General features: G+C 32.7%; 3 protein-coding genes across 3 annotated transcripts in view; 2 read left to right on the top strand and 1 right to left on the bottom strand.

Annotated features, from left to right (window-relative positions):
• Nucleotides 1-2,263: 2,263 nt before the first annotated feature.
• LOC21387553 (putative BPI/LBP family protein At1g04970) lies at nt 2,264-5,636 on the bottom strand. The gene is made up of 6 exons (XM_010101177.2): nt 5,117-5,636; nt 4,373-4,512; nt 3,671-4,022; nt 3,300-3,548; nt 2,898-3,023; nt 2,264-2,810 (listed from the first exon to the last, which is right to left on the bottom strand). The coding sequence occupies exons 1-6, from the start codon at nt 5,525-5,527 to the stop codon at nt 2,646-2,648; spliced, it is 1,443 nt and encodes a 480-aa protein (XP_010099479.1). The 5' UTR covers nt 5,528-5,636; the 3' UTR covers nt 2,264-2,645.
• A 4,365-nt stretch (nt 5,637-10,001) lies between these two features.
• Nucleotides 10,002-16,237, top strand: LOC21387551. The gene is made up of 11 exons (XM_024167595.1): nt 10,002-10,107; nt 10,834-10,967; nt 11,559-11,640; nt 13,819-13,889; nt 13,969-14,070; nt 14,170-14,259; nt 15,024-15,098; nt 15,201-15,233; nt 15,349-15,429; nt 15,598-15,657; nt 15,734-16,237. Exons 1-11 carry the CDS (start codon nt 10,053-10,055, stop codon nt 15,926-15,928), a joined length of 978 nt encoding a protein of 325 aa, XP_024023363.1. The 5' UTR covers nt 10,002-10,052; the 3' UTR covers nt 15,929-16,237.
• A 1,347-nt stretch (nt 16,238-17,584) lies between these two features.
• The window catches only part of LOC21387550 (eukaryotic translation initiation factor 1A), a 1,646-nt gene continuing 852 nt past the window's right edge, over nt 17,585-18,378 (top strand). The window contains exon 1 of the mRNA XM_010101174.2: nt 17,585-17,657. The gene's annotated coding sequence lies outside the window, so the exon portion shown is untranslated. The remainder of the gene's footprint in view (nt 17,658-18,378) is intronic.

Here is an 18,378-nt window from a genome sequence, read left to right as displayed (position 1 = left end):
CGTTTGAAATTAATTTTAAAATAATTTTATTTTTATTAAAAAATAAAAATGAGATTATTTTAAAAATTATTTTGAGATTGATTTTAAAATTGTGTTTGATAAATTTTTAAAAAAAAATCATTTTGAGTATAATAAAAAATAAAATCGTGTTTATTAATATTATAATATTATTGACAAGTATTAAAAAATAAAAACAGAAAAGTGAAAATAACTTGCAATTGTTTTCTAATTCCTTCACAAAAATCATTCTCATTGTTTTTGTTTTCATAATATTTGCTAAACAAACGTCATTTCATTTTCATTTTGTATTTTTTACTTCTCGAAATACGTCAAACCCATTTTAAAAAATGATTCCAAACACGCACTTCATAACCTCCTCAACTCTTTTCTTACCGATTATTTAATTTAAATTATTATAAATTTTTTGGAATAAAATACCTTCTCTCGAATGCCGACTCATTGGACCAATTTTTAACTGCTAAGTTTAATTAAAATTATTTAATTGTAAAAGTATGTAAAAATAAACAATTTCTTATACAGATTAGACGCCTGAAAAATAGAGAACTAATGGTATTTTCTTTTTTAATCCTATCAGAGAAATTCCCAAATCATTTTGATTTCTCATGTTATAGTGAAACATGCTATTAGTATCTTGTGTTTTACAATATTAAATTGGATCTCGATATTTTTTAGAAACATCTTGATACACTAACGCTGATTTTTAAGACATAAAATGACCTTAATATCTTTCTATTTAGGGTATGTTTGGTAGTGATTCTTGGAGCTCAAAATTAATTCTCTAGTCATCCAAAGTTGAAATTTGTGTTTGATAACAACCATCAAAAGTGATTCTTAAAGAATTTTTGAAGAATTTACAATCAAAATCAAAAGCAGCCCAAAAACAACTTTAACTTTTAAATTGTGCAACAATCACCTTGAAGTACAATTAATGAAACTTTCATAATACCCCTAGAATCAATACTTATATAATTACAGTTTACCAAATATTTAGTTACTTTTTGCAACGGCTATTTTTTTCAGCACAACTAATAGCAATTTTTCTAAAATCTACAGCACTACCAAACTGGTCCTTAATTAACAAAAACTAATAAAGCTAGAAAAAAAATCATAGACTATTTATTTTGTTATTTTTCTTTAAATATTGTAATGTTTTAAAATATTTTCATATTTTTTAAAAAAATATATTAATTTTATTTAATTAATAAGAAAGATAATTTGGACGTTACCTGTTTTAAAAAATTAGCTTCAGAGTACTAAAAAAATATTTTTAAGAAGTTGAGTTACTATTTTAATATTATCAAAAAAATAAAATACTAAAAGTATATTTCGCTACAACACGATATATCAAAATGATATTATCTCAACAGAAAAATATAGGCCGTGTTTAGAATTGATCCCGTTTTTATTTTTCACATTTTTTGAGAAAAAAATGAAACGTTTCTAAAACGACGTTTGGCGTAATAAAGATAAAAAATAAAAATGAAAATGATATTTTGGTTTAGTATAAAATAAGAGAGAAATAAAAAATGACTTTTAGTCGTTTTTCATTTTTTATTTTCGTTTTTTCCTCTCTCGAGCAGAGAGAAAGAGAGAGAGATATTATTGAGTTTTTTTAAACTGAAAACAATCTCTTAATAAAACTACTAAATATATTTTTAAAAATAATTTATATCTGAGATTAAAAATATTTTTATTTTTATTTTCATATAAAAAATAAAATTATTTTGAAATAAATTCTAAACGCACGCGACCACCCTCAACAACCAGAAGTCACGAGCAACAACGTAATGAGGTAAACAAGAGACAAAGGGAAAGAAAAGGGCATCCAAAAGGAAGTGGGGACGGAGCTACAGCAGGCCCAGGGATTCGAGCTCTTTTGGTTCTGACCCCCGATCCAAAAACTTCTTACAATTCTTTACCTTGTTTGGCATACCTGATTTTTTTAAGTTACAATGTTTAGAATTTTTTTTTTTCTTAAAAAGAAAATCAATTATACACTAACTTTCGATTTTAATGTACTCGTATTACAAACTTATCTATAAAAAAATATATATATATATAATTCAAACTTAAAATCTCAAATAAAATAAAAGTTAACTGCACTACTATATAAATTCACAATGTTTTGATTTTTCTTACATATATATATATATATTTAGAGATCATCCAAACTCACTTTTTAAGCCTGAATTTAAAACTGGAGCACATATAATATTGCAACTTAAAAGCAATTGCCGGGTTTTCTTACAGCTTTCTTATCTGCACATTATTAGTTGACGTTCTAATTTATAAACTGTATAGATATACTTGAGAAGAATCAATCACATTTTGACTGGCCTTATTCCAGCTTTCAAAGAATACATTCACAGTTTGCACAAGCCAAGCCAGTGGGTTAATAATACATACAAGGGAAAGTTACATAATTCGCCCTTGTATTTTTCCCATTTTTACAGAACTAGAAACTAGAGGAATGAATTATGTACTGTTCCCTAAATACAAAAATAACACTGTACAAAAAGGGAAAGATGACCTTTTGCTACTTCAATCCCATAGGCATTCCGAAGTGGCAATATATCGTGTGTATACATACAGAGGGGAGTCAAAAGCCGGCTAAGATTGCTCCATTATGTATACTGTACATCACCACAGACTGTAATTCTTGAGTTTGAACAGATTAGTTCAGCATTTTGTAGAGCGAAACCGTGAATGATCGGTAAAGGGAATCCTGTTCCGAGGATTGCATTCGCATACGGCAAGAAAACAGTTTGAAGAAGAATCCAAATAAAAGGCTGTGCATGCAGCATAGGAACATTTTAATCACTGAAACAGAAACGGATAAATTTTGATTGAAATGAATATTGTAAGACGAGGAGTACCTGAATTAGGTGTAAGCGTAATTTACCGATATTACTCCATTTCAATGACATTGTGAAGTCATTCAATTCTGCAATCCCAGTAAGGTTATTCCCTGAGATTTTTGCTAAACCAGTGCCGCGAATAACCTGTGTGAATGAAAAATATAATACCATCATTGATCAATTGAAATTACTTTCAAATTGGACTACAGAGTATGGAAAGTACCGAGTAGAGTGGAGGAATATAAGTAAAGAAAAAAAGGTCAGAGAAGAAAGATGATTCGTCATCGTATCAAGTTGACATTGGTGATAGAAAAATGGTTTCCAACAAAAAAGTAAAGGGCATAATGATATAGAGAATCTAATTTATGTGGAGGAAATAAGCAAATATAACCAATGATTGGAACATTCGGATAAGCGTACCAATGATATGCATGCAACTGGTATTGTTTGACCTGCTTCCAAAACATCAATTATCAGGTCTGCAAAGACAGTAGCATCAAAACCGTGCTCTGAGATCACTATGGCTGGAGCTGAAGATAAAGAAATATTTAAGTTCATATCATCATTCGGGTATTTCCTGTATAATTGGGGAATAAAAAATCTCCATCCAGCAGTGTTTAAAAGGGATTGATCTGGTATTTTGTCCACAACCCATTGCATAAAGTCTGCCTGCCCACAGATGAGAACTTTCATTTAACATCAATAAGCTATAAACACAAACAAAGAACGATATCATAGAGAAGAAATAGTTAAAAAAAATTTGGCGTCGAAACAAGGATTTTAGAACTTACGTTATAGTATAAGGCTGATGCTGAATTAAAGACAGCCTCGTGCAATGAAATTTCAAGCATTTTCGATGAATCCAAGCAGGAAACCAAAGATTCCGAATCCGTCTCACCGTATTTAGGGACTTGAACCCTTTTTCTCGGAGTAAATAAACCATTGATTTCAAATCCAATGGAGGAATTACACAGTAAAGGCTCGTTTGCAAAAGTGACATTCAGAGAAGCATTGTCATCCACTGGAATTTCCTTTGGAAGAGATTGCAGATATAAATCAAGCTTTAAAATCCCTTCTTTGAGCTTGTTCACAATAGCATTCTCCACAGCAGACACTATTTCTTCTTCAAAGGCATCAATCATCCTAAAAGATTTTCAGACATAAAGCATTGAACAGAAAGGAAAATCAGATTGCAATATGCTTCTTTGAAGTAAAGCGCGCAAAGAATAAAGATGCGAATTTTCTGATCTGTTGCTCAGACTAAACAGAGTAAGGACAATGATTACAGAGCCCTAAAGCCAGTTTTTTTTATTTAAAAAAAAAAACAAACAAACAAACAACAACAACGCCAATTTCACATTATCGTTAGCAAGTGTAAAAAGGTTATGCAAACCTCATTGTAATCCTCTAAAGTATGAATTGCATAATATAACCTGATTATGACCCGAACATTATTTTTATTTTTTTATTTTTTTGATAAATAACTTGCATACCCTTGATAAAGCCAAGATGCTCCTCCATCCAATTTTATGAAAATTCTTTTGACCAAACAACCACAGTCCAGAAGTGACAATTTCAGCGTCCCTTCTTGGACCTCCAAACCTAATGTAAGGCCAACTTCCATGCCTTCAACCTTGCCAAGAAGCAGCACTCATCAAATACTTGCACAACAAAGTATGAAACAGAAAACAGGATAGTGACAAGGTTTTGATGCTATATTATATTGTTTAATAATATAGAAGATTGGAAGCTTTGACCTACAACTTTTCAATGTTCACAAGAATAAGTTAAGAGGGAACGATAATTCTGTAATATCAGTTAAAATCAAAATTACACCAAATTAAATAAAGTATGACAATTTAACCAAATCTGACCAAGATCTTATGATTAAAAAACCGTCAACAGGGAACCCTACCAAATAGGATTCTGCCAAGTTAAGAGGGTCTCTTTTTTTTTTTTTGAGAAAGTCAAAAGGGATAAAGTTCACAATCTCATATTATTGGGGGGAAAATAAGCAAAGACAATAGCCATACTTCAATGACTATCACAACAAATCTAATGTTAGCCCAACTTCCATGCTTTCAATATAACCCAGAAGCAGCACTCACTAAATTCTCTTTACCTAAGCACAAAAAGGCATCAAATATAAAAAGCTAACCTTCAAAATCTTATTAACCCATAAAAAATAAAAAATAAAAAAAACCAACTTCGCAATCATAGAGGATTCTAAGTCATACCGAAATAGAGGCACTTCCTTTATCTGAAACCGAGACAGGAAAAAGCCAAGTATTATAAGAATAGTGCCAATTCATGCTCAAATTACAGGTCGTCTCCGAAGCTACAATCACTATCCCCGTATCACCAGGCTTCACAAACGACGAACCCACATCGATTCCTTGTATTGTGATGTTCGAAAGCACCATACGAACACTTCCCAAAAATGGGATTTTGACGGATTTCTGAATCTGGGGAAGTTCGAGGGGGATTATGGAAGAAATGGCCTTGGTCACCAACAAGTCCTTGACGAAATGGAGACCCTTTTGGGAGATGACTACGGATGTGAAGGATTGGGCTGTGGATTGACCTGGGACTGTCAATAATAGTGCCGTCAGAAGAAAGAAAATAATGGGTTTCCGTTTTGACGCCATGGGAAGGTTTTTCAGTGCTGTCTTTTGTTTGCTTTTGATGATGATTGATGAGTACCAGTTATATTGTTTTTTTCTTTTTTTTTTTCCCTTGTACCAGTTGTGTTGTTTGTTGGCACAAAGAGGAAGCGTAGAGAAAAGTACAAAGCATCTGGATAAAAATATGGGCAGTCAGCCAGTCCTGTTCAACCCGGGTTGAACCGGGTCTCTCCATCCCGGTGTCCCGTTTAATTTGTTAATTTAAATTTTTAATTTGAGTTAAGATGTAATTTTATGTGAAAATATTTTATTATAATAAAAAAATTAGATGTTAATATTGTTAAGAATTTTTTATTATAATAAAATTTAAATTCTAAATTTGAATTAGTGAAATGAATAAAGTTTAAAATTTTTTTTAATATAATTTTGGTGTAAAGTTGTTTTTTGTTTTTTTTTGTTTTTTTTTTTGCTCTTTTTATTTTTTTGTTTCTTTTTTTTTCGTTGAATGGGTGATATAAATTATAAAGTTGTTGATTAATGATTATAAAAAAAGTAAATTTTACCATTTTTTATAGTATTATGTATTGAAACAAAAATAAAATTAATAAGTCTTATTATAGTCATATTTTGATACTTAAAGATAGTCTTAACTGACAATTTAAACTTAAGGTTAATGTACTGGAACGAATTAATTTAGAGAAGGATTTGAGCTTTAAAAAAAAAAAAAAAAAAAAACTCGTACCAGATCTTCAAGTGTTCTTTATCAGCTCCGAAACTATCGTCGTTTCTTCACGCCGCATTCCCATTCACAGTTTTCCCGGCAAGTTGGAGTTGATTCAGGTGTGTGTTTGATTAATTTTAAGCATTGGCCTAAAATGCAGATAAAATAGCAACGCCTACGTTTATAGAAGACTGCGTCAAATGAAGTAGTAGAAAAGAGAGAGGAAGTATTAAGAGAAGAAACAGAAGAGGGAGAGTGAGGTTTGTTCATATATGTTTCCATTAATGGGCTTCTGTTCTAACTTGGAGTTAATATAGAATGTACACTTTTTTTTTGTTTTTTTATTTTTTTTTAGAGAAACTGCATATATGGAATAATCTAAACATTGTTGGGCGCGTTTAAAACTCGTTTTAAAATGATTTTATTTTTATATAAAAATAAAAATGAAAACGTTTTTAATTTCAGACAGAAATCATTTTTAAATATGCATTTGGTAGTTTTATCAAGAGATTATTTTCAATATAAAAAAACTCATTAGTGTCTCTCTCTGCTCGAGAGAGGAGAAAACGAAAACAAAAAATAAAAAACGATTAAAAGACATTTTTCATTTTTCTCTCATTTTGTAATAAACCAAAAAATTATTTTCATTTCTGTTTTTTATCTTTATTGCGCCAAACGCCATTTTAAAAACGTTTTTATTTTTTTTCTCAAAAACATAAAAAATAAATATGAGATTAATTCTAAACACGGCCGTTAATACTTGATAATTTATCTTTAAGTAAAGAGTGCATTTTTCGAACTAACAAAGAGTTGATTCACATAAATGACCCTTGACTTCCCTCAAAATAAATAAATGACCCTTGGCAACTTCTATATGTATAAAGACAAACTCACATTGGCTTGCTATGAAATATATTAATGAATATAGATATTATTATAAAAAAAGAAGGAAATGACTACATTATCATTTTTTTATCTGATAAAAAGCTCTCAGAAAATATCACATCTCAACTCGAATTAAAAACTCAAATCGGTGAAATGAACGAGGCCTAACGCGATAGATTTTGTCTTTTCACAACTACAAATGATCACGACATACTCATTGTCTAAACGAAATTCTACAATTAAATGATCACAAAAACAGGATTAATAATATAATTTATCATTTCTTTATAAGTTACTCCCATATTTGGCTGCTCTTTTTTTGTTCGGCTGAAATATTTGGCCACTCTTTAACTCGTTGTCTTTCACTTGAACAAATGATTTTTAGCCTTTGTAAAATACATGGATAAACGTAAGTTAACAGGTGTTTTCTCAAGGGGTGGAATCACATGATGCACGTCTCTCTCTATATTAGGAATATGATCCTTCTCGAGGCTAGATCTCAACATAATCATAACATATCAATGTTAGGCCGATTCACTTCGATTAGTCGTGGTATTACGCGTGCCACCCCATTTTGAGAATGATGTACCACCGAGACTTGACAGAGGCATCTCTACTGGAGATATAAAGTCGACATGCTCGAGATAGGTGCAACCCAACTCAGGCTCGAGCATCGACCCTCGACCCTTGAGGTCCTTACTCGAGCATCGATCACTAAGACTCAGCGCGAGTCTCGTCTTTCAACCCTTGAGGTTCCCTCAAGCCTCGAGCTTGGAGGTAGGTGTGACCCTACTTCGGAAGTGGTATGACTTACGTGTCGAGAAGAGTCATAACTGAACACTTGAGACTTTCTCTTACCATATAGTTGACGTGTCTCGACACATCACTCTATCCATTAGACCTCGAAATTGAAGTAGAAATAAGTACAGGAGAAAGGACATTGCTACAGTGCCAAGCGCGTACGAATTGTCCCATGTACGCACCCTTTAGCCTGACATACTGGTCTATACAACAAAATGTCAGGAGACTGTCACTCGATGACAAAGGATGACCTGGCACCGCTGAGGTACGACCCTAACAGACTCTCACATCGAGTTTAGGGTTTCACACCCTAGGTTTCACACCCTAGGTCTCACCCCATGATAAATATTAGCCTTCATTCCCTTACCACTATCACACCTCTCAAATTTTCTTGACAACACAAGACAACATCAGAAACCCTCTCTCAAGCGGGTGTCTGGCATACGTCACGACGGAGTAAGGTGGCTGACGATAGAAGTGACATGGTACAAACTGGTGTTAGGACTACCGCTCTAACAATCAACTTTGATGTTTGATATCAAACATCAACAAGTATCCTCAGTGTAACACAAAACCCTCGTAGGGATTGAAAAAATCAATCAAGAGCGTCATGGAATCAAGACTATACGTTCAAGGTTAAGGGTTAAAATTTGAGGCACGACTTCAAACAACTAATGAAAATGTGACACACGCCATTGTTCTAGAAAGAATATCACAAAATTTCTTCAGTCATTTCTTGGAGGGAAATTTTTGAATATTCCAAATCTATATTTTTTATAAGGCTGATCAATCACATATGAGAAACCCTTCTCATTTGCCACTTTCTTATAAATAGGATACTTGAATCACATGGCTCATTTTTTTTCTACCCGTTTTACTAGTCACTTTTTTAGGGATATACTTCCTACGCACGCCATGACATAGAACAAGTTTTTTTTTTCACCTGTTGAGTTCGTTGATTTGAGTTTTTAATTCGAGTTGAGATGTGATTTTATGTGTGAGCTTTTTACTGTGACTGTTTTTTAGATGTGACTGTTTTTTATAGCTTTTTACTGTAATAAAACTCAAATTTTAAACTCGAATCGGTGAAATGAACGGGACGGAATCATTGATTTCACTTTTGCACTCAACGAGCTATGGTTTTGTCCCATTTTAACTCTCGAACTTCAAATACCTACAAATTGCATCTACATGATACATGTTTAATTTGGCCCTTCAATGACCATAACTAAAAAAATGTTGAACATTGAACCCAATTAACCGTGTAAAACCACATTACTGGTAAATTAAAGATATTTTATATACATTACGAATTTAAGATAAATTCAATTTAACCCTTTTGGTTAGCCACGTGGCTCATATAAAGAGAACATAACCCTTTTTTTTGTTAATTTCTAAATTTATTTAAACGTGATTTGTTTAAAATTTACTTCATTAACAAAGGATATGAGTGTCACGTAGTTGATTTATCGAGTTGTTATGGTTTCGCAACTGAAGGGTAAAAAATGTGATGGGTAGCATTATTTAGAGTGCAATTTGTAACGTCTTATAGTTACCTGACCAAAATGGTTCAAGAAGCACAGATAAGGCACCAAAATTGAAAATTAAACATAATTATATGCATGGTCCAGCTAGTTCCACATCTTATTCAAAGTTAAGGTCTTTAATTTAAATCTTTCATTTCAAATTCAAATAAAGAGAGTTTTTTTAATAGGATTAGAAAAAATATATTATTAGTAATTTTTTACTTTTCAATCGTCACATATGTATTAAAAATTAATATAAATTTAAGTACCTTTTATTTTAATATAATTTTAATTAAATTTAATAGTAAAAAATTAATACTATCAATAAAAAATATATCAGACAAAATCCCTCAAAAGAAAAAAAAAAAGAGAGAGAAAATATTCTTGAAATTTTTTTTTTAAAAAGAAAAAAAAAAACGTTCACATTCTCATCTCACAAGCTCTAGCTCTAATGAAATGTCAAAAGTAACCGTATGACTTGTATTATTATTCTTCTTTTTCTTTTTCTTTTTCTTTTTCTTTTTCGATCTGTTGCTTTTCTTCTTAGCAAAAAGAAAAATTGAATAACGTTTCTTTTTGGTGGTGGGCTGAGGAGGAGAAGAGGTGAAGAAAAAAGATGGCGTTACAGGCCGGGGTTTCCTCGTCCAAGGTTCTCATCCTCGTTGGAGCAGGTAAACCCTTTTCCCATTTCAGTTCATCTTTTACTTTTCTTTTCGTATTTATTGTTATCAATTATCATCACCCATTCAGATTTACTTCTATATCATTGCCTTTCTAAGACTTCTCTCTAAGATTTTAGATAATTCAATGATTAGGGTAACTTATCGTAGGAATTTTTTTTTCTCGTTTTTTTTTTTTTTTTTCAGGGTAAGTTATCTTAGGATTTATATGTAACTGAATCTGCTTTGATTGATATCATTATCAGCAATTTCAGTTTTGTCTGTCTGTATGGCAAAAAACTGGGTTTCACTTTGTTAATAGAATGGCTTTTATTCAAAATAAGTACATAAATAAGTAAATTTATTGAGCTAATGATGTTTGCTCATGTTATAAATAATATAATTAAGTTGTGCTTTTGGCTTATATGGTTTCTGTGATTTTATTATTGTTGTTATCTTCTTGTGGGTATGGCTGCTTGAGAGAATTGCAGGTGTTGATTTGAGCTCCTTACAAAGGAGCACATATGTGATAAAAAGTTAGGAATAACCAACAAAGCAAATGAGGCAAAAAAAACAAAAAATGTCATTTGCCATAGTTTAAGGGAGTTGAATGTTGAGTTATCCACGAGAAATAATGTTACATTGTTTTTTTTTTTTTTCTTCATGTTCTTTGTCATGCATTGGCATTGGCAGCATTGCCTTTTTATAATTATTGCTATTTTTGCATTTGCAAATTAGGTCTGACGGGTTCGGTTATTTTGAGGAGCGGGCGATTGTCTGATCTGATTGTGCAGCTTCAGGAATTACTTAAAAGCGTTAATGAGGCTGAGATCTCGCCTAACAAGTACGATGGTGCGCTCATTGCAGCTCAGGTATAGTATAGCAAAATGGACTCTTGTCTGGGTTTAGTGTTATTACTACAAACATTACTATGATTCAATGACTTCACCATCAAAATTGATAATGACATTATAATGATTAGCAAACACATGGAGCTGGAATGCCTAAGACCGTTTGGCCTAGTGGCACAGGGAGGTTCAGGTGGGGTGGGGTTTGGGAAGGTTGCGGGTTCGATCCCGTGTTGTATCAGAAAGGAAAAAAAAAAAAAAAACATGGAGCTGGAATTTCTGTTTAAACTCCTAAAGGTGCTAGCCAGGAATGTTATCAGCACTCTTTCATGAAGTGATTATGCCGCAACTTAGTTGGGTCTAACCTCTAGAGCATTGAAAAGGTTTTCCTATATAGTCTCTTTATTCAACCTAATGCTTTTAAATTATAAGATGACCAAACGGCATATAGTGGAACACAAAGGATTTGAGTAATTGTAACCAGTGTTCAGTCTGTGTTCCTCTGAAAAGTGATTTACCGAGAAATTGAGTGTACTTTGACTGCTACCCGCATAGTTTATCTCCGTAAGAAATGCATTATTGAAACACTTTATGTTTATGTTTTCTTTCCTTCAGATTCGGCAATTGGCACAAGAGATTAGGGAGTTAACCTTATCTGGCCCTGTAACAATCTTCAATGGGAATTCTGCATCGAGTGGTATGTGCACTAATTCTGTTGCACATTCTTTCTCAAACATAAACTCTGTTGTTTTGAGCCCCCGTTGGGTTCGCTGGTTCGAATTTTGTTGATTTAAATTTATTTATTTGAACAGAAAAATTCAAACTGTATAGTTCAAATTGTAGTTTGAATTGACGTTTGGGTGTGTGGTAAAAACTTTAATCTTAATAGGGAATAAAATTTGAATTTGTGTTTGGTAGGTGTGAAAAGTAGAGAGAGTTGGCACCTTTTCACTGTTTAAAAATGGTTTGAACGGTTGAACTTTAGGGGAGAGTTAAACTCTAAGTTTGACAGTTTAACTCAGTTCAAACGGAAAATATAATTCGGACTGAGTGCTTACCAAACACAAATTCAAACTGTGTTTACCGTTCAAACTGAGTTGAACTGAATTAAACTAATGAAACAAACGGGGCTGAGTTTCTTTTTCTTCTTCTTCCTTCATGAATAAAAAGTGGCATCCCCCATTTCCTCGTTTACAAAACCTATTAATTGCAAATGTTTCACATTAATCATTGTTCACTTATCTAATTTTTCATTACTTCCTGAACCACCTTGTGTGTCTAGAGGTTTCAGAAATGACAGTTTTAAGCCAAAATTTTTTACACTGCAATAAAAGTGAATGGGTTTTTCTAGGAAAAATACCGGGGTGCAATAAGTATGTCAGTATTTATTTATTGATGCTCTTTAAATTTATTTTCTTTCTATGGCACTTGGCTTTTCTGGATGTTAATAAGATAATGTTCTTGTTTTGACCACTTGAATGATCAAAGTAAAATTCTCATATGTTTGAAACTAAAAGATGGAAGACCCTAAACCAACTCTGACCAATTGGGAGCAAGAAGGTTCTTTAGTAATTCATGATTTTAAGGCTTGATCAGGAAATTGTTCATTACGGTTTTGATTTAAATCGGTACTATATTTTTTTACAGATTCGCTATCAGATGCCTAATTGGAAATAAACATTCCTTGTTATCAAATAGATGATAATTGAGAAGTATTTAAGTCCCAAATTCATCTCTCAGGGGCTGAATGTCTTCCTCCAAAATGTTAAATTGATAGTTGGGGATGGGACTAGAACATTGTTTGGAAAGATAAATGGTGGGAAAATGTGTCTTTAGAAGTTTTGTTCCCTCGTTTGTTCAGAATCACTGACCTTCCTAATGCTCTTATTTCACAAATCTGTTCACTGTCCAGCAATAATGATCCAAATTGGAACCTTGGTTTTCGGAGAGGACTCAATGACAGAGAGGTAGAGGATTTGCATTCTATATTACAAATTCTAAATTCCTTTCCTTTTAGACGATCCTCTCCTATCTTAGGGTGTGGTTGTGTGATCCTCATTGGTTGTTGTGTCATTCCTTCCTGACTTCCTTAGTTGACAGAAATGATAACTTGATATTTGAACTGTTTCGATTCATTTAGAATTCCAGTGTTCCCCATAGAGTTAAAGTTTTCGCTTGGTTGGTTGCGCACGGTAAGCTTAATGCCATTAATGTGTTTCAAAGGAAAAATCCCCACATTGCTCTAAACTCCATCTTGGAGCGACCTTTGCAGGGGTAGTGAAGAAACCATAGACCACATACTGCTTCATTGTACAGTGGCTCAGATTGATTTGGTAAAACTTTTACTTGAAGCTGTTTTTTTTTTTTGGGTTACTCCAGCTCATTGCATTTCATTGTTGATGGAAAGTTTGTTGGTTTTGGGTTTCAACAAGATGGAAAATGTGTTATGGAAAAGCATAGTACTTTCTCTTATGTGGGCCTTGTGGATGGAAAGAAACGCGAGAATTTTCGAGGAGAGTTGGATATTGTTGATATTTTTGAGAAAAGCCAAATTCTCAGCTTCTTTATAGGCTTTGTCAGACAAATCTTTCTAGGGTTTTCCATTTTCTTTGATTGTTTTGAATTGGAAAGATGTAATAGGAAAATGATTTTTTAGTCTTTATCAGATTGACTTTTTGTTTCTGTTTTGTTTTCCTGGCATTTTGAGGATACCTCATGCTCTTGTACCTGCAATTGATAATTATCAATAAAGGATTTTTCTTATAAAAAAAAAGAAGTATCTAAGTCCCAACAAATATATATATATATATATATATTGTTTTATCATTTTAATTTTTTAACATTTAACCATATAGATAATTTCATCTTAATTCAGGTAGTTATGCTTCTTACATATTACCAGCTGCTGCAGTTGGTGCAATGGGATATTGCTACATGTGGTGGAAGGTACAATGTTTCACGCATAAATCACTTGTTTGAATGTGTTTGCTTGCCACTTTACATGCAAATTCCAATTACCATGCAGGGTTGGTCACTTTCCGACGTAATGTTTGTGACAAAGCATAACATGGCAAATGCTATTGCAACCGTTTCAAAACAATTAGAGCACGTACATGATGCTTTAGCTGTAAGTAGTGTTAGTTTTCCCTTTCCTGATGCTAATCCTTTCATAATTAGCTTTATGTGTGGACTTAGCATGCTTCTTTCTTGATTCTCGATTGTGCAGTCTACCAAAAGGAATCTGAGTAAGAGGCTTGAAAACTTGGATTGGAAGATGGAGGAGCAAAAGGAAACAACTCATCTAATTGCAAATGATGTATGGAGTAGTTCATCCCTTTTAAACAGTTATGATCTTTACTGATTATTAAAAAAAAAAAAAAAAAAAAGAAAGATTTTCCCATAAAATTGGATCTATTAAAACCTCTTTCTATTCCCTTGACTGAAAACAATCATTGTAATGTAAGATGAAATCATGTTCCCCCTATTGAAAGCCCTCCCTTTTTTCTTAAGATCACTAGAAATGTCATTTTCTCTTGCAAACTTGATTCTTCAAAATTAATTTGGTGTGCTTACTTCACATGAAAGGGAGAAGGAAAAGAGAAGTGTCTCTCTTGCGTCTACTTACAAAATCAGGAATTACTTTGGTTGGCCCTACACATATAGGGAATGAGGAAAGGAAATGTCAATTCTAAGGGGTCCCTTGGCTATGATTCCCAGTTAAAGGGAATGTATGCCAAATTTGCTTATATACCCTTTGACAAGTTCACATATTACATAATGAACCCATGATTATTTAATTATGTAATAGGAGATTTTTGCAATTACGTTGACAAGATTAATAGTCTTAGGTTTAGTTTCACGGAAGGGAGGGAACTGGTCACCATCTAATAGATAAGTAAGTACTAGAAAGGGAAAAAAATGATCATCATTTTATTCCTTTAGGTCACGTTCCATACCCATTGCCTTCTATATTACATTCGTTTACGATTTGGTAAATATGCCCCATGGATGTAGGCAATACTGTCCCTCTACCTATTCCATTGTACGTTTGTTTGTTAGCAACCTCTCGTTTGTGTACAGGTGAGTGAGGCGAAGTCAAACCTTTCTCAAATTGGGTTTGATGTCGACACAATCCATCAAATGGTGGCGGACCTGGTGAGTTATTGACTAATATTTTCTTCTTTTTTTTTTTTCCCTCATACTCATTTTCTCAAATTCAAACTTTTAATGCAATTATTTTTCTACTAAATTGCACAGGAAGGAAAAATTGAGCTTCTTGAGAGCAAACAGGTTATTCTTCTGTTCTGGTCATGCAATCAAGTCTAGTTATTTTGGACTTTTTATTTACATGATGTGTTTTTATTGATTTATTTCTTTTCCAAATTCGTTTTTCAACACCATACAGGATATGACTAACTCAGGTCTTTGGTATCTCTGCCAAGTGGCTGAAGGATCTAAAGATGGTCTGGATGCTAAACCCTTTCAGGTGAGTTTTAATTGGCGTAAAAAATGGGCCTTACAAGGTTTCTTTGTAGTGTACATGCAATTCTAAATGGACAACCATAGACTAATAATGCCTTTGGGTTATTTATGGTGTTTTTTTATTTTATTTTATTTATGGTGTTTTTTATTTTACGTTTTTTAATGCGGGTAGGATGCCTCTGCAAAGCTAGCAAAGCATTCAGCAATAAAATTTGAGGAGAAATCACTCAAGGTATTTGGAGCCTCATTCTTTTTCATAACACGACATCTCGATCTCTTAATGACATGATATCGTGGAAATGATTCAGGGCCTTCAGTTCATTACTGAAAATAAGGAGTCAAGTGTTGTTGAAAGATCGACGGTAAGCACGAGTAAAGATTCCGACAAAGATGGCCTCAACGACCTCGTTGGGGTAAAGGCCCCATTGATGAAAACAAGAATACACAGATCATATCTGGTTGGGATTTCTTTGACCAGAGACATTTTGGGTTCTGATCTGTGAAACTCTTTCGTCTTCAGTTTATCTTTGATTTCGGGAGGGAAGTCTTCCTGATTGATTTTTTTCCCCTTGAAATTGTGTGTAGTTCTTGTGACTTGTTCATTTGTTTGGGGTGATATATATATATTCATAGTTACACATTCTTCTTGTACTTGGAATTGATTCATACCAATTGTAATTCGTTGCTGGTACAACTTCAATGGTATACTTGTACAGAATAAAAGTTTATTCATTTGAATGTCAGCGATGACAATGTATTTCAGTATAAGCAGTTTAAAACAGCTTTTAGTTTTTACATTGAGACGTGTGAAAACCCACCATTCTATTTCTCCTGTGTTTTTTTTTTATTTTTTATTTTTTAACGTTTTGTTTTCCTTTGTTTCAGTCAGCGGAGCGACGCTAGGACGAATTTTCAACGTGCTTAGAGCCTATTGATAATTTAGATCTTATAGATATTCGTATAATATCTCCTATTCATAGATTTGTGCATGTCTTTATACAATTAGAGACAAAATTATCGATTTTTGAAACAGGAATTAATAGATCATTAGTTCACATCGCTGTGGAGGAAAAATAGGACTATCCGGCGTAATTAATGAACAAAATATTGTAGAAACAAAAGTGACTCTAGTTTGATTAGGGAATACAAATTAACTAAATCAAGGGGTTGAATTGTGTTTGAAAGTTGATGTGCTGAGAAAAGTCACAAGGTTTTTCTATTGGATTAATTATGTCGTAAGTCTCGAGCACGCTGAGAAAAGTCACAAGGTTTTTCTATTGGATTAATTATGTCGTAAGATCTCTCTCGAGCACGTTCGTTACACGTAGAAATGCGCTAATGAACTGTTGGCACTTGGCGCAGGCAGAAAGGCTTTTTTTTTAAAAAAAATTGAAAAAACAATAGTTTGCTTGAACAATTTTAATTTTCTAGGATCTTCGTAAGTGTCATTTTGTTTTTTTTAGGAATAATAATATCGATATTAGTTTGGAAATTCCGAAATTACAACAGATACCATAGGTGGAGGAATTTCCTCCAACCAAATAACATCATTTATGCTAGCGTGTGACGTTGAATTTTGCCAGACCGCGAGCTGCCATATTGACTACAACATGTTTTGTTAAATCTAAATGGAGAAGAGGAGATAAATACCTCTATTTGGATTTTTATCATTTATTTTTATTAATATTTTTTTAATTAAAAATTATATTAGTCAAAAGGGTGTTAATTAAGAATAAAAAAGAAAAAATCCATACTCATACATAAGTTGAGTAATGTTCCCTAAATCTAAACTTTTGCAAGTATTTGTAATTAGAAGAAAAGGATGAGAAATTTACTATAATTATTCTTAAAAGTGTATGAGTTTAAATTTTTATCATTTTTAATTAATACCCTTTTAACTAATATATTATTTAATTAAAATAGTATTATTTAAGAGTAAGCTTAAGGGTAATTTGTCTTTTTTTTTTTTTCTCATCATACTCACATGTCAATCCAAGTCAAGATTTTGTGTATTCTCGTAAAGAGCCCACATGCTGCATGTCCAAAAAGCCCAAAAAACCTGTATTTTGGGCCTAACGAAATCTATGGGCCGATGACAATTCCGCCTGTCCAGAATGAACCGACTCGACCTGTGTGGTACAAAACACTCCAGGACTTAATTTCAACTTGATAATTCAGATTGCTCTTTTCAATTCCCTTTCTTCAAGCTTCACCTTTTTCCAGAAGAAGAGAGGTATTTTTTGTGCTTTTTCTTTTGTTCATCGCATCTAATTCTTCACTTATTTTCTCTTTGATTTTGTTTGTAATTATTCCCAAAAATCTAGGGTTGGCTTCGTTCCGATTACTCACTAAATCGACCTTTAGTTTCTTGCTCTACTGTTCGTAATTAGTTATTCCGCTACTTATTATCAATTTTTGCTACTAATACGTGAGATTTGTTACTAATTTTTTCAAAATTCTGTATCACAGGTGGTTTTGTTTTTTTTCAAGATGTATTTTTGTTGCGATCGTCCTCTTCGCTAGCTGAAATTTGTATGCCAAGATGTTTTTGATCGAATGGATTTGCAGTTCAAAACTAATAATAACTTTTTAATTTAATGGTTACGGATTCTCGTTTCTACTAATTAAATTGAGCTAGGAGTTAACATGAGTTAACAAAGTGGTTCTGAAATTTAGCGAAATTAACATTTGAATTTGCGCATTCATTTTTTTGGATTCGGCATAGTAGATGAGGATTTTCTGAATTTCAAAATTTTATTTTGATTGTTTCGTTTCATCGATGAGCTGAAATTAGAGGAAAATAGCATATTTTGATTGAATGAATGTAGATTCTGTTTATTCCATGCGTTTTTGCAAGAAATTCCTTGAATTTAGAGTTGCTAATACCTTTTCCATTTTATATATATATCTCTCTCTCTTTTTTAAATTTCTCTGCCCAATTGAACAGGGAAAG

This window comes from Morus notabilis, unplaced genomic scaffold (genome assembly GCF_000414095.1).
Source record: "Morus notabilis unplaced genomic scaffold, ASM41409v2 Scaffold1756, whole genome shotgun sequence".
In the NCBI taxonomy this organism is placed as follows: Eukaryota; Viridiplantae; Streptophyta; class Magnoliopsida; order Rosales; family Moraceae; genus Morus; species Morus notabilis.
Note: the sequence above shows the minus strand (reverse complement) of the source record. Positions and strands in the feature narration are given on the sequence as shown.